Source organism: Pteropus medius, unplaced genomic scaffold (genome assembly GCF_902729225.1).
Source record: "Pteropus medius unplaced genomic scaffold, Ma_sr-lr_union100, whole genome shotgun sequence".
NCBI classification, from domain to species: Eukaryota; Metazoa; Chordata; class Mammalia; order Chiroptera; family Pteropodidae; genus Pteropus; species Pteropus medius.
This window is the reverse complement of record NW_024340701.1, coordinates 4,584,409-4,600,518: the sequence shown is the minus strand read 5'-3', so window position 1 is coordinate 4,600,518 and position 16,110 is coordinate 4,584,409. Positions and strand designations below refer to the sequence as shown.

At 33.1% G+C, this 16,110-nt stretch overlaps 1 protein-coding gene across 1 annotated transcript in view; it reads left to right on the top strand.

The window, feature by feature from the left end:
* Positions 1–16,110, top strand: part of AGBL4 (AGBL carboxypeptidase 4) — a 1,011,660-nt gene that overhangs the window by 405,116 nt on the left and 590,434 nt on the right. The window contains exon 4 of the mRNA XM_039885641.1: positions 14,310–14,404. Within this exon, the coding sequence (XP_039741575.1) occupies positions 14,310–14,404 (95 nt within the window). The remainder of the gene's footprint in view (positions 1–14,309; positions 14,405–16,110) is intronic.

The window sequence follows — 16,110 nt, the reverse complement described above, 5'->3', positions numbered from 1 at the left end:
AGCAACTTACCCTGTATATGAGCATCTTTGAATTTTGTGAATGACTTGAATATAAATTGCACGTAGAATTTTGGTCTCACTTTTCTATGGTGTCTTTAATTCTCAACTGCTTTGGCAGCCTTGTAAGCCAATTTCTATTTTGTGAAACTCAGATTCACCAGATTCAACAAATGCTCTCTGTTGGATCTAAAATTCATTTAAATTTTGTCCTGATAATTTCTTAATATTTTTATTAGTTCTCCCATGTTCCCCCATTGTTTTAAGAGCATTTAAAGTTGTTTTAGTTATTTTATGCAGTAGTCAGTCCAAACACCCATATTACCAGCATATTACCATCTCTCAAGTTTCTTCTGCATAGTATCATATCCATACTCCTTTTTAGAGACACAGCTCACCAGGCTCATTGAAGGAAAATTACAGATTCTTTCCATTTGAGTTACCACAGTGTAAAATAGAAAAAAAAAAAATGGACTTTGGAGCTAAATGAAAGAAACCAGACTTGAGTTTCATTCATTCTGTTTTATCTACTTAAGCTGTATCATCTTTAGAGAGTATATCAAAAAATTCAACTCCATTTTTGACATTTGACTGTTAGCATCTTTCGAGACCACCCCTCCTTACCCTTCTGCCACACATTTGAGAAAGCTTATAAGAAAACTTATAACGAAGCTACCTTTTTTGCATTGGCAGCAAGTTCAAACTGCGCATGCTCTGGTTTGTATATTTAAGAATCCTCGACCTGGCCTTAGTCCCTAACCACCATAAAACTCCAAGCAAGCCTCCTTCCCTGCTCTCTCAGCCATTTTCAAACCAGTTTGGGAGATTACTTTTCCCATAAATTCTTATTATGTGAATAATAAACCTTTTTATATCCTTTTCATGCACGTGTGGCATCATCATCCTCAACACGCAAAGCGAATTTGTCCATCCCCTCTCTGAAGGATGTCAAAATAGAAAGTTACCTAATTTTTAAGTTTTTTTCATATTATGTTTAGTTAATCTGAAAAATAAGAAATGTTTATAAGATTTTTAAAGAAACTTAGTAGGTGTTTAACAAATATATATAAAGTAATAATAATTTTAAACCAAACAGACCATAGACTATCTTCAACTCTTTCTCCTAACCCTTTATTATTTTATTTTTCTTATTACTATCTGATACTGCATTATACATTTATTTACTTAATTATGTGTTTTTGTCTCCTACTAAAATGTAAACTACATAAAGGTAGAACAATGTATGTCCTTTATCTATATATCCTCAGTGCGTAAAATACTAATGTTTGTTGAAAGAATAAGGGATTAATCAATCAAACGTGTATAAACCCTAGTGTCTCCTTTTCTCACTCTTGACCTGGCTTAGTTGTGTTACCTTCTCCAAACTCTTCAGTCCATGACTCTGGACCTTATCTGTTATCTTTATTTTAGAAATGGGAAAATATGGGATCAGAGATAAAAAGTAATCTTCCTAAGGTCAAATAATAATTCAGTGACATAAACCAGGGAGAGAAGACAGGTCTCTTTTCTCTTAATCCAACTTTCTTCCCAATCCACCTTCTCCCATCCCTCTCCCAAAGCTAGGCATTTTCCCATAGTACTTTCTCTGTTTGTTCCCAAAGTCCACTGAAGGGTGTTCAATAAAGCAAGCACTACTTCTTAGTACAAGTCAACCTTTCCCTAATTGATTTTTCTCATTTTTCAACAGATTTGTAATTGTCAATTTACTTGCTGAGTTGAAGGCAGCACCTGAGTTTGCCACTCTAACCCTTGGAGTAATTTAACTCTACCTTGTAAGACAGGTTCCTACACTTGTGTTATTCTCTGTTGGCATTGTTTTTTCAATCAATCAGTCATGAAAAATTCATGTCCACGGTAAAGCCCCAGTGAACCACTCTGAGGAAAATGTGATTATCTTTAAACAAAGGGGCGAGCTTAGTGTTCTCTGAAGTTCGTTGGAGAAAACAGCCTTTAATAAGGAAGCATTTTATCTGCAGTTTGCAATCCACAAGATACTCTCACTTTTTCCATTTAAAATTGATCTCTTCCAATTCTCAGGTTTCCAAAACTGCTCTAAAGTGAAGCTCCATGAATGTGGATTCTAATAATTTGAAGTTTATACAAGCTCAACCTGAGCCTTGCATGAGTGATGAAAAATGGGTCAGTTAAAAATGTGTCAACATAACAGTAATATTGTAAATATGATTAGGATTATATTGCATCAAGTTTTCAAAACTTGTTTATTTCACATATTTTGTTTATTGAATTGTCCTCTAGTTGTGGAAAGTGACTGATTTCTTCCTTAGGTGGACTGAATCTTAACTGCGGCCCCAGATTGAATGAACTCTTATATAGATTCTGGCCCTGACCCCAACCATAAAATGGAACATGGGTCTGGTTATAGCCCCATATTGGCTGGAGACTGAACCTAGACCTCTATCTTACCAGTAGCTTATAAGCAGTTGTCATTGGCCTCAGGAGAACTGGATGAGAGAATGTGTTTGGCTTAGTATAAGCCTCCCTCCAGCTAGTAAACAACTTCAGGCGCCTGGTCTGATAGCAGTTAGTCACTTGGTCTGTGCTTTGGAAAGCAGTGCCATAAAGCCGTGCTGTAGAGCAGTCATCCCATAGTTCCCAGATGCTTTGGGAAAAGGAAAAGCCCTGTCTAAGCAAGTGCAGCTCTCTTAGAATTACCGCTGTGCTGTTTGCTGTTCGTCAAGAGCTTCTTATAAAGAATCTTTGTCTTCAGAGGAGATTGAAAGCACAGATCTGTCTAGTATTGTCTTTTAACTTACAACATGATTCTAAGTGGGAGGAGAGTAATTTGCTATTTCTTTGTTTCGCCTACGTTGTCCAGTACTGAGAAGAGGATACAGTATATTTTATTCTGTAGAGTTCCAATTTATGTCAGATAAACCTGATTTTAGATCCTAGTTCTGCCACTTCTCAGCACCATGCTTTTGGGCAAGCTATTTAATTTCCGTGAGAGCTTCAGTTTCCTCTTCTGTAAAATGGGAACATTAAGATCTTTCTCTCAATAGTTGTTGTGATTATTAAAAGAGTCCAGTACATAATAAAGACGTAATAAAAACAGAACCATAGAAACCTATATCTTGGAGCTGAAGAACCCTCAGAAGAACCCTAGATAGCTTTAGCTATCTAGGTGAAGATTGAGCCTTCATATAGGTAAAGTATTACCATCCTGATTTTATGGATGGTTAACTGAGGTAAAATAAAACACACTAAAGTTTTTAATAAAACTCACTATGAAGATAGTGAGTGTTGAAGGCAGAATTTGAACTCAGCTTTCTGCCTCTTAAGACTAGTATAATCTTGTCTAAACTTCTTATTTTACAGTTAAGTCAAAAGAAAGAAACTGACATTGCTTTATGACATATCATCTCTCCTCCCATGAACCCAGACAAACTGCACAATTCCAAAAGATAGGAACTGATTTTTTTCCAACCGATTTTTTTACTACCTAAAGTTACAAAGTGAAAATCTAGAGAAAAATTGATTTAAAAATATATATTAGTTTAAATAGCCTTTTAATAATATGTAGATGTAGTATTTAAGGAAGAATTCTCTTGTATCAAACAATTACAAATATAGTGAAGAAAATCAAAGTCAATTTGATACAAATAGTGTAACTATAAACTACAATGTGAAATTACATTAAAAATTTTTCAATTTATTTCCTTTCCTTTTAAAAATTTCCCCCAAAGTTATTAAGTTATACCTGAGACATATAACATTATGTAAGTTTAATGTGTACAAGGTGCTGATTTGACACACGTATTTACTGCAGTATGATTGCAACCACAGTGTTGGCTAACACCATCTCGTCACATGATTTTTTGTGGTGAAAGCATTTAAGATTTACTATCTTTATAACTTTCAAGTATATAATGCCATATTATTAACTATAATCACCATGCTGTACATTAGCTCCCCAGAACTTATTCATCTTATAGCTGAAAGTTTTTCTCTTTGACCAACATCTCTTCTTTTCTCTCACCCGCCAGGTAACCACCATTCTAGTCTCTGGCTTCTATGAGTATCGCTTTTTTAGATTCCACATGTAAGTGATTTTCCCCCCTTCTTTTTAATGTTTCCTTTCTTTTGTTCTTTCTCTCTTCTGTTTTTGCATAGTTTTGATCACTGAAACATTACATAGTATATTATTTGTCTATTGCTAAATTACAAAGCACCTCAAAATTCAGTAGCTTAAAAGAATAAGCACTTATTAATGCTTGTGAGTCCACGGGTCAGCTGAGGGGTTCTTCTATATTGGTGGTCAACTCTGGTCTAGGTAGATAATCTGCTGATTTCTGCTAGCTTCTCTCCTATGTTTGCAAGTCAGCTGGCTGCAGGATGGTCTAGGATGGCTTCAGCTAGACAACTGGATTCTCTTCAGTATGATCTTTCATTATCTGTCATTTGATTTGATCAACTTTTTTTTTTAGTTTTTTTTCTTCAAATTTTGAAAACGTGAAGTTATTTGCTAGCAGGAGGAATTTGATCAGATGTTGGTAGTAGGATTTCAAGAGAGAACATGGAATTACACAAGGCTTCTTGAGATCTTGGCTAAGAACTGGTATACTGTCACTTCCACCAATTTCTGTTCGCCAAACCCAAATACAATGTTAGCTTAGATTCAAGAGGCTCATCTTTTGATGAGGAACAGCAAAATCATGGTCCAAAGAATGTAGATACAGAGTGGAAAGAGGAATTGTGAAAAATTTTGTAGTCAATCTACACATATGATGTATATGCATTTGTAAGAAAGATAGGTATTAAGTGTCTCATCAAGGAAAAGTTGGGCCAACATTAAACAAGGTAACCCAGGAAACAAAATCATTCCCCATATTATAATGAAAGCAATTAGTGTACAAACCTAATAGCAGACAGAAGTAGGTAGCATTATGGGACCAACCACAGTGTGCTAAGTCTGTGTTAAGAGAGGTACTGAATGAATAAATAAGAGAAGGAATTTTGGTTTTGCCTAAGTATATAAACGTATTCCTGTTTGAAAATTTCAGAAGCACTGAAAAAAAAACCTGTGGCTTCCTCCCCCATGCCTGATGAGTAGCCCATTTAAGAAATCAAACATGTGTCTACGCCTGTTTTCTCACTTGTCCTATTCACTCTGTAGCACCTCTGGGTAAAGAAAACATGGAGTTGGTAAACGTAGCGATTTCACTCTCTTGGAGCAATGTAGGTTGGCCTAGGATTGGAGTCATCCAGGCAGCTGGTAATCTATCCAGTCTCCTTGACCTTTCCATCATCCTGAGAGGAGAACAGAATACCAATTTGGGGGTACTCTTTCCAAAAAATAGATCTGAACCTTTTACATCTACACTTAAAATTCTTCAATAGCCTCTTCATATTACTTTCAGTAAAAATTAAAACTCCTTATGGCTCACATGCCTTTTAATGCCACAGCCTCATCTTTTACCCAACCCAGCCCCAGAATTCTTTGCTTTATCCACAAAGAACAACTTGTAACCCCACAAACCACTAAACCTTTGTTCTTGTTGCTCCCTCTGACTGTAATATCTTCCATGCTATCTCTCCTACCTGACCAGTCTTTATTCATCAGTAAGGATACAACTTTCCTTCCACTAGGCTACCTCAGCATTTCATTCTTGTGTGTGTGTTAGTTACATGTTTATTTCTCCCAAACTATGTAATTCCCTAAGGGGAAAGGGTCTTACTCATTTCTGTAATCCCAGCACATAGCAGAATAAGAGTCCTATAACTGTTTATTAAATAAAGTGATTTAATGAATGTTTCTTGAATGAATGAATGAATTTAGAACAAAACTTTCTGTAAGAAATGCTCTCAGACTTAAGAAAAGAGAGGCATTTTTTGTTTGTTTGTTTATATGTTGGTGGATATTAATTCTGAGTTATAGGGAGAAGAGAGTCTCCTTGAAAGATCTTATTTTAATTCTGTCATGTTGCTAATGCCCTTGTTTGATATGCTAAACTTCCCTTGATGAGAATGTTATGCTCCATTCCCCTTCTACCTCTTGGCTGCCTTCTCACAAGCTTTCAGAGAAGGAGAAGAATCTTCTAATGTGCAATCTGTAAGCTATTTCTCTATTATCTCTATCAGACTGCAGTGTCTGTATGAAGATTTTGACAATTTCCAGTTAACAAGACACAGATGCAGCTTATTAATAAATTTTGTTGGTTCCCTGTGACTCCTGAACATCAGCTTATAAAAGATAAGGATTTGTTTTTCATCAAGTGATTATCTGTATGCCAGACTTCATGCTTTTGATATATCAGGTTCAGGATTTCCTGGCATTCTTTGAGGAACTTGAGTGGCAACCTAATGGTTCTTCCTGGGCAGGAGGTTTAACTTAATTATACACTTACACACACACACACACACACACACACATTGTTATATAAGTATTTGTATATATCCATATATATGCATGAACATATACATATACATGTGTATAGTAGTTTATTGTTTCCTGATCATATCGGCTTAGCAATTATATTTAATCCTAACAACAACTCCACCAAATAGATATGATTTTTACAGATGAGGCAAATAAGACTCAAATGATAATATATGGTCAGAGTTACACAGGAAGAGGTAGGCCTGGAACTCCAATATTTCTTTCACAGTGCTGGGAATCAGGTTAGGCTCAGAATAGACAATATAAAAACATAGAATATGGCTCTGAAGGAAAGTAGCTGATTTGACTGAAAAAAAAAGAGACCTAAATTTTATCCCCAACTCAGCCTCATATTACCTCCATTACCTTTGATATATCATGACAAAATCACCCTAAATTTCTGTGCATTAACCTAGTTACATTAAACTAGCTATATGGTGGCACATGACTAAAACATGTAGCCAGACATATGCCAAGCAGTTTTCTCCCATATTGTTATATTATTCAGAATAGGTGAGTAATAAGTGGTTGTCTCAGAAGGAGTTACTGACATCAGTCATATAAAACTCATGCTTAAGAAATCAAATTCATTTTTAAATTTAAATATAACTATTAGTAGAATATAACTAGGGTAAATGTTTTGCAAATTACTAAAGAAAGAAGGAAAAATATAAGAAAGATTTCAAGGAATTGTTATGAAATATAATACGAATTTTCAAAAATTGTAGAGGAGCATAAACAAAATGAATCATGAAAGAAAATAACCAATAAAGGACAAAAAAAGATCACTAGGTGTTAAGCCATATAAAACAGTAAAAGGAGAACATTGACTAGAGATTTGCCCTAATGTAAAATGAAACATAACATAAAACTACCATTAACAGAACAATAGCTGACTATCACTAGAATAAACACATAAATCAGTGAAAAATAAGTGGAAGTCCAGACGTAAATCCAACATATAAAAGTTTGTTACATGGAAAAAGTGGCATTTGACATTAGAAAGGAAAGGGATGACTTATTCAATAAGAAAGATGTTGGAATAACTTGTTAACCAGTTGGAAAGAAATGTTGTGCTGTTTCTTCATATTTCACACTAAAATTCCTAATGAATTAAAGGTATTTAAACTTTTAAATTAGGGAAAATTTTCATATAAACATAAAATAATATAAAAATACCTAAGGATTCACCATTAAGATGAAGCAGATGTTAACATTTTTTCATCCTTTAGATTTTGCTTTCTTTTATTGATTTTGATATGTAGCATTAAATATAACATTATAGGTACAGCTAAACCCACTCTCTTTCCCTCTTGATTTCTCTCAGAATAATCACAGTCCTGAAATTAATGGATATTATTCCCAGTGTGATTTTATACTTTTATTATATATGCATGTATTACATTAAAATATACTGTTGTTTTCTGTTTTAATGCTTACCTTCTTCATTAAACATAGTTCTGGGCGGTGTCATCTGTATTGATAAATGTCGTTTCAGTTTATTCATTTTAAATGCTGAATAGCAGTCTATTGTATTGATGAATGACAATTTACCCATTCTCATTCTGAGTTAAATGGTTTTAGTTTGTTTGTTTTGCTATTACAAATGAACAATGCTATGAATTTTTATTGTATATATCTCCTTATGCAATGTGCAAAAATGTTTTAGAAGAATACATAGAAGTAGAATTGCTGGATCGTAGGTTATAAGCATCTTTATCTTTATTGTCAAGTTCCCCTCACAGAGGCTATTCTATTTTACATGCTCACCAACGATGTTCAAAAATCACTGTTTCCTACAAATTACTAACACTTGGTATTTTCAGATTTATTAATGTTTTGCTATTTTGATGGGTAAGAAATGTATTTCACTATTTTCTTAATTTACATTTCCTCAATTACTAGTGAGGATTAACTTTTCATTTATTTATAAACCTTTCATTTCTTCTTCTATAACTTGTCTGATTATATCCTTAGCCTATTTTCTATTGAATTGTTCTTTTATATTTTGATTTATAGGAGTTATTTATAGGTATGTGTATTAATATTTTTCTATCACAAAAGTTATGCATGTCTTCTTTAATCATTGCCTTGGCTTTTTATTTGTTTATGATATATTTTGATATAATAACTTTTTTGTAAAGCAGTCAAATATATCTATGTTTTTCCTAATGGCTTATGCTACTGATGCTTTATCTAAAAAGTGCTTACATACCCTAAGTCTGTAAAATAATCTGCTGTGTTTGACTTTGTGCATTTTATTTCTTAAATCATTTGGAATTTCTTTTTGTGTTCGATGTGAGACAGGTATCTAACTTAATGTTTTTTTCCGTAAAGGTGACTCATTGGCCCTTATTGGCCCAGCACCATTCATTGACAATTACCCTTTTAAACCAATCTGCAATGTCATCTCTGTTATATAGTGAAACTGTTCCTAGGCTCTTGTTCTGATACATCGATATATTTTTATAATCAGTAGCAATGTAAACCACATTGTTTTCATTACTAAAACTTTATAATAACTTATCTGTTTAAACCGTGTTTGCTATATTTTGTCCTTGCATTCTCATATAAATTTTATAATCAAGTTATCAAATTTTACACACACACACACACACACACACACACACACACATACACACACACCTGCTCGGATTTTAGTCAATTATATTGATTCCAATAATGAATCTTCAATCGATGAGTATGATTTTTTTTTTCATTAATTTAAGCCCCTTTGATTTGTCTCAGTAATATTTTATAGTTTTCTGTGTGGAGGTCTGGTACTTTTTGTTAAACTTATTTATAGGTATTTGATATTTTTGATACTATCATAATTTGTATCACTTTTAAGTTTTATTTTCTAATTATTTTATTGCTGGTATAGAGATATGCAATTGATTTTTTTAATATTTACTTTGTATCAATGAATTCTAATAGTTTATAGATTATTTTGGAGTATTCTACATACATAATCATGTTGTCTATGTATATAATACAAGTTTTATTTCTTCCCTTCCTTTTTATCATTTTATTGCATTGACTAGAACTTCCAGTACAAGCTTTAATAGGAGTGGAAATAGCACCAACAGGCATTCTTTTCTTGTTCCCAAATTCATTGCAAGTGTTTTAAAGTTTTCATGATTAAGCATGATTTTGCTGTTGGTTTCTTTTTTCCTTTTTTTCTTCAGGTAGGTATCTTTTATCAGATTAAGATCTTTCTTATAGTCAGTTTTCTAAGAGTTGATTATTGTTAAAGAGTGTTACATTTTATCAAATGATTTTTCTCCACCTTTTTATATAAACTAATATAAAAATATGGTATATTACAATGATTAATTTTAGAATCAAAACAAGCTTACATTTCTAGAGTAAATTAAAATTAATATGGTTTATTGTTCTCTTTCTCACTCCCATTGGATTTAATTTGCTAATTTTTTGTTTAGATATTTTGGAAAGAGATTTTCTTGCAGTATCATTTTCAGAATTCATTATCAAGGTTATGTGAGTTACATAAAACAAACTGGAAAATGTTCCCTCACTTTCAACTGTCTGGAATAATTTGTGTAAAATCGGTGTTTTGTCTTCTGTTAGTGTTTGGAAGTCTTAACCATGGAAGTTGTCTGGGCCTGGCATTTTCTTTGCAGGAAAGTTTTCATTAATATATTCAATTACCTTTATAAATTTAATAGAACTACTCAGATTTTGTGTATTTTTTATCAATTTTGGTAAGATATTTTCTGTTTTCTAAGAATTTGCTCTTTCCCCTAATTTTTCAAATTCATTGCATAATATCTTTTTAGTACAATAAACTTTTAAATATTTTTCCTGTTTATACTTGTGTTCTCTTTTTTATTCCTGATGTGCGTAAATTGTGCTCTTTCTATATTTTTCTTGAATATAAGTCCACTGTTTTATACATTCCTTGTTGAAATTTGTATGTTTTTCATGAAATCCACTAACTTTCTTGGACTCTATTTGGTCTAAAAGTTTTCTTTAGTTTCTCATACATTGGCAATCACATCATCTGTGGATAATGAGTTTTACATCTTTCTTTTTAATTTGCATATTTTTTTACTGCCTCTTTTAATTTTATTGCACTAGAATTTTCAGTATGATGTTGAATAGAGCAACAATAGTGGCAACCTTGTTTTCTGGCCTTACAAGGAGTATTTCTTACATTTCACCATTAAAAATGATTGCTGTAAATTTTTAATAGATACCCTTTATTAGATGAAGTCTCTTCTAGCTCAAGCTTTCAAAGATTAAAACTATAAATAGATGTTGAATTTTATCATGTTTTTACTATAGCTATTTATTGATAATTTAGTATTTTTCACTTAATTTGTCAATAGGATGACTTACATTATAGCTCTTTTTGATGTTGAATCATCCTTCCATTTTTATGATATGTCTGACTTTGTACTCATATACTATGTGTGTGTATAAATATACTGCTGGATTTGGATCAGTAATATTTTATTTAAAAATTTTTAATAAATGTTTATAACTGACACAGGGCTATACTTTTCCATTCTCCAGCGCTCATGCCTATTTTTGCTTCAAGTTGAGAATATACTCATGAAATAAGTTGGGTAGCTTTCTATCTTTTTCTTTTTAAAAAATTTTTACTTAAAATTTTAATTTTTATGAAAATAAATTCATGTACGTAATTTTAAAAATGAAATGATACTACAAAGACTAAAAGAAAATAGCCCTCTTATTCTCTCACTTTTGATTCCTGCTTCTTAAAGCAAGGATCAGCAAACTTTTTCTGTAAAGAAAAAAGTAGGAAGTAATTTAGGCTTTTTGAGCTTTCATGTCTCTGTCACAACTACTCGACTCTGTTGTTATGTTGCAAAAGCAGCCATAGACAGACAGCACGTAATGAATGAGCATGGCTTTTTTTTTAAAATACAAAACAGACAGCAGGCAGGATTTGGCCCCTGCACTTGTGTGGCAATCATTTATATTTCTTTTCTTTGTTTTCTCTGATGTGCTATATTTCTAAATAAAATTTCTTTACTGCTATTCTCTATTTAGTTTAGTTATAGATCTCATTATCAATTTTGTATTATAAAGATGATTAAATTCTTTAATAATTCTGCTACATAATACAAGTACTAGATCCCATCACAATGAAGAAACAGTCCTTGTCACTTAGGTGTTGGTGTGAGGGAAAGAATCTGGAGACTTAATTTCTCTTTGTAAGGACTTTGGATCTTCCCTGCCTGATCCCCGACCTTTCAGAGGTACCAAATGCTTCTAATGTTTTGTGTCTCTGGGATTCTGTGATGTGAATTATTTGTTTCTTTCTTTTTAAGTTGAGTACTTAGAACTTTCTTTTTCAGTCTTTCTTCTTTTCGAGTACATACACATAAGGTTGAAATTTAACTTCTCTATATCCTGTTTTTTCTGCATGCCACAAGCTCTTGTGTATAGTGATAAATTGATCATCCGATCCTAAATATTTTCTAATTCCTATTATTACTTCTTTGATATATGAAAAATTAAGAAGAATGTGTAAAAATTTGATACATAGAAAGTACTCAAAAGTTGTTTGTTATTATTAAGTTATTGTTACCATTACCTCATGGATGCCATTTCCATATTTAAGTGTAAAATATGGAAAACCAAGATGTTTTGCACTGCCTACTTCCAAATACCTTTGGTTCTTACAACCACATGCTACCTTCCTAAATAGGCTGGAAAACATAAATAAAAAATGCATGGATGGGAATGGTAAGAGATGGTGTTCCTTTTGCATGTAGTGTTGTAGAGAAAGTATGATCTTTATGGTCAGAACACTTAAGATTTAAATCCTAGCTCTACCAGTTAATAGTTCTGGGATTTTGAGGGGACAAGCCAGTTAACCGTTATTAGCTTCAATTGCCTCATGTCTCAAGTTGGGCAAAAATAAACAGCTTTTGCTTATGGATAGAGACACTAAAAATATAGCATATTTAAAACACTTAGGAAATTTTCCTGGTACAGAATAGGATATTAATAATAATTGTTCTACTTTCTTATTTATTTTTTCTAGCTTCACATCTGCATGTTATTTCTGTATTAGATTTTCTCCTGCATTTAGTATTAATCTAGATCCTGAAAATGCAGTATGGCTTCCAGGTTCACTAGAAATGGATCTGACGCCTGGAATCTCAGAAGAAAAAGAAAGAGGAATTTAAGCCCTGCGAGGTTCAAAGGCCATTTGTCCCCTTGATATTGATTTTCTTAAAGCAGACAGTAGCCAAGACCTTGGAAAAAGTAATTGAACTGACAACAGGCAGGTTCATGTTATTAATAATGGAATAGCCTTAGATATTCTTGATGACTTAATATAATGACAGAAGGGAAGGCTGAAACTGAAATGTCTGGAGATGGGGTCAATGGCTAGGTCTCTGAGGAAAAAGAAAAACATGAGTTATTCCTAAGAGCTTATTTCATAGAACAAAAAATTTCATGGTAGTCCCTAATATGAGACCAGAGGAAATGGTTTTGATTTTCTCTTTTCAAGAAAACACAAAAAATTTAAGGGCTTGAAAAATTGCCATTATACTTATTTTTGCTCTTATTTTGGAAAACAGACTTGAACAGAGTTAGGAATTTTAAAATCTTAGTGAGTAACATAAAGGTAGAAATCATGGGCATCTTATCTTTTATCCACTGGATTCAAATATCAACTCTCCATCTATTAATTGCATGACTTTAAACAAGTTAGTCAACCTCTCTGAGCCTTAGTTTTCACATCTGTAAAATAGAGATGTTAATATTTTTTATTGTAGTACAGGAGAATATTTAAACATTGTAAAAGTGTGTAAAATACCTGGCAACTAATAATATATAGTAGATCATACAATAAACATTTGTTCAGTGAAATAATACATGAATTTTGATGCTCCCCTCTGGATAGAAAAACTAGTCTATGGTAACCTCTTGAAAGCTTTTCCTTTTCTTCAACTCTCTGGCTGTCCTTGCTCTGGTCCTCTTTTAGACTGTTCAGTGGTCATTTAGTATCTTTTAACCCCAGTTCTCTTCTCTTTCCCAATATCTTCTCCCCAGTATTGACAAAGTTGTTTATTAAAAGAAAGATCTGATCTTTTTAAAATTGTACTACCTTCCTGGAAGGGCTTTAGTTATCTAGAACACCCCATGCCCCCATTTTAAAGGTGAGACCTAGAGACAAATGAGACTTACCCAAGTACCTATGCCTCTGTAAGTTGATGCTGTAATTAGGGTTGAGCCCAGAACCCCTATCCCTTAGCAGAAGATAACAAAGCGGGTACAGAAGAGGATATATATCTGGAGGCAGTCCTAGTCAAAGGGGTGCTGAGCAGTTTCAGAGTTTTTAACAACAATTTTGCACTCAATTATTATCTTTAGGTTGTTGAACTTCAAATGCATTACTATCACTGTAATGATAGATAATATTATTAATTTTCATGCAAATTCTAGGCAGCCTAGAGAGACAGCACAATTAATAATAGCCAAAACTTATATAGCATTCACTACATACCAAATAAGGTTCCAAGCACTGTACATATATTAACTTATTTTATTTTCATCAGTGACCCCAGGTATCATCATTATTTCTATTTTTTAGGTGATAAAACTGAGACATAGAAAGTTTTAGTAGCTTGGCTGAGTCACACAGCTTGAAAGTGGAATTAAAACTCAGACTTCCAGGTTCCAGAGTCTGTGTCATTAACTACTATGCTAAGCTGGAACAAACACATTGAATTTCTGTGGGCATCTTTTATTCTCACTATACTGTTGGCAGCTAGTCCATATAGATTCCTTTAATCCTGCTCATTGTTTCCAGTCCTAATTATCAGGAAGTAGCAACTTACATAACATAGTCAGTCTTCTGATAAACTTCTCCCTCTTTCTTTTTCAGAGAGTCATTTTCAACATTGTTAACTTCAGCAAAACCAAGAGTCTTTATAGAGATGGGATGGCCCCTATGGTGAAATCTACCAGCAGACCAAAATGGTAAGTGACCCACAGAATGAGATCTCTTTCAGGTTGGATAATTTGACCCAGAACTCAAGTTTATCTGCTGTATGGATAGGGCTTAGCCTCACTGGCACTAAGAAGAATAAAATGAGTTTCTGGATGGCCCTTGGTTAGGATCCAGGTACTACTTTTTTTTTTTAATGTTGGGATATGGAACATGATTCCATGTTTGTTTGGAGTGGCCAACATTCTATTATGAGGAAAGGTGCAGTTTGTTATTTAGTTAACTTCCTGTCCTGTTTGCCTCTTATCATGGTATCTTTGGAAGCTCAATTAAAGTTTATTTAATTATTATTATTTTTTAACCTGAGCAGAGATGTCATGCAGTAACCTAGGGGACATTGGGAACTACGGTTTAGTAGGTTTCCTTGCTTTGCTTGTTTTTTGTGTTGTTTTTGTATAGATGTTGTGTGTTTTCGTGGATGTTAAAGTTCTATTTGTACCATTGCTATAGTGGGGATCAGAGTTGGATAGGATTGCTCAATAATAGTAATGATGATGATGATGATGATATTCAGATGAAGAAATTGAGGCTAAGAAAGGTAAGTCCTTTCTAAAGATCATAGATGGTAAAGGGAGGAGGAGCCTGTGTTATTTTGACTACCTCACACTGCTATCCAAACCAATTATTTTGTTTATTCATTCATTCATTTATTCATTCAACAAATACTGATTGAGTACACCAAAATAAGAGTTTTTAAAGACAGAAACTCAGTTTTATTCATGTATCACACAGTAGGTGTTAAGTGAATGATTGTCGAACTGAACTGAATTCATTATGAGAATTTACATGTAAAGTGTCTGGCACTTGCTAAGTGCTCAATAAATGTCATCTATTATTAATAGTATTATTTAAAACACTATACAAATGCAAGGAATTGTTAATATTATTCTAGCTTTGATCCCTGTTCAAATTTTAATGACTAGTGAGAAGATCATCTCAAAATATCTATATTTATAGAAAACTAGCAATTCATAAATATTGAATTGTGCTTTTATCTATAAACAATACTTGGCAGTTTTTTATAAATGCTGGGCTGAGAAGCTCAGGTTTGTAAAAATGTAAGCATTTGATGATGATAATGAGAACTGTTTATTAAAAGATAAAAATATCCTCCTGGGCCTGGCTTTTGCTTTGCTATATCAAGTCAACTATACTGCTGTTCCTCAATTTCCTTTTGACCATGGAATCTGGGCCAGGGGTAGGCCTTTGCTTTGAGTCTCTGAACTCAGCCCAATAATAGTGCACATCTCTCAAATAACAGACATATGTGTAGATGCATACTTTAAATCTTGCCAAGAAAAGGACAACACTGTTGATCGGCTCATGAGGGCCTTCAAAATAACATGGTACTTCTTTTACCAGGCTCTGTTTTGGAATCTACACAGCAACAATAATCACTATCCCTTTTTCTCAAGTGTTCAGTTTTGGAGTCTTCTTTTTTTTCTGTGCTTTTGAAAATCCTTAAGCTTTAATTATTTCATTTTGTTTTGTTTCTTATGGACTATCATTTGGGTCCTCTCTGTCAGGGTTTTTTGACAAGATTTTGAAATATTAATGAATCCTTGCATTTATATTATAATGCCTTAGAATTAAGTTTGTACTCTTATCCAACGTGGACAGGCTCTCAGCAGCAGCCATTATCCAGTCACTGGGCTTCCCTCATGGTCTAAAAGACATT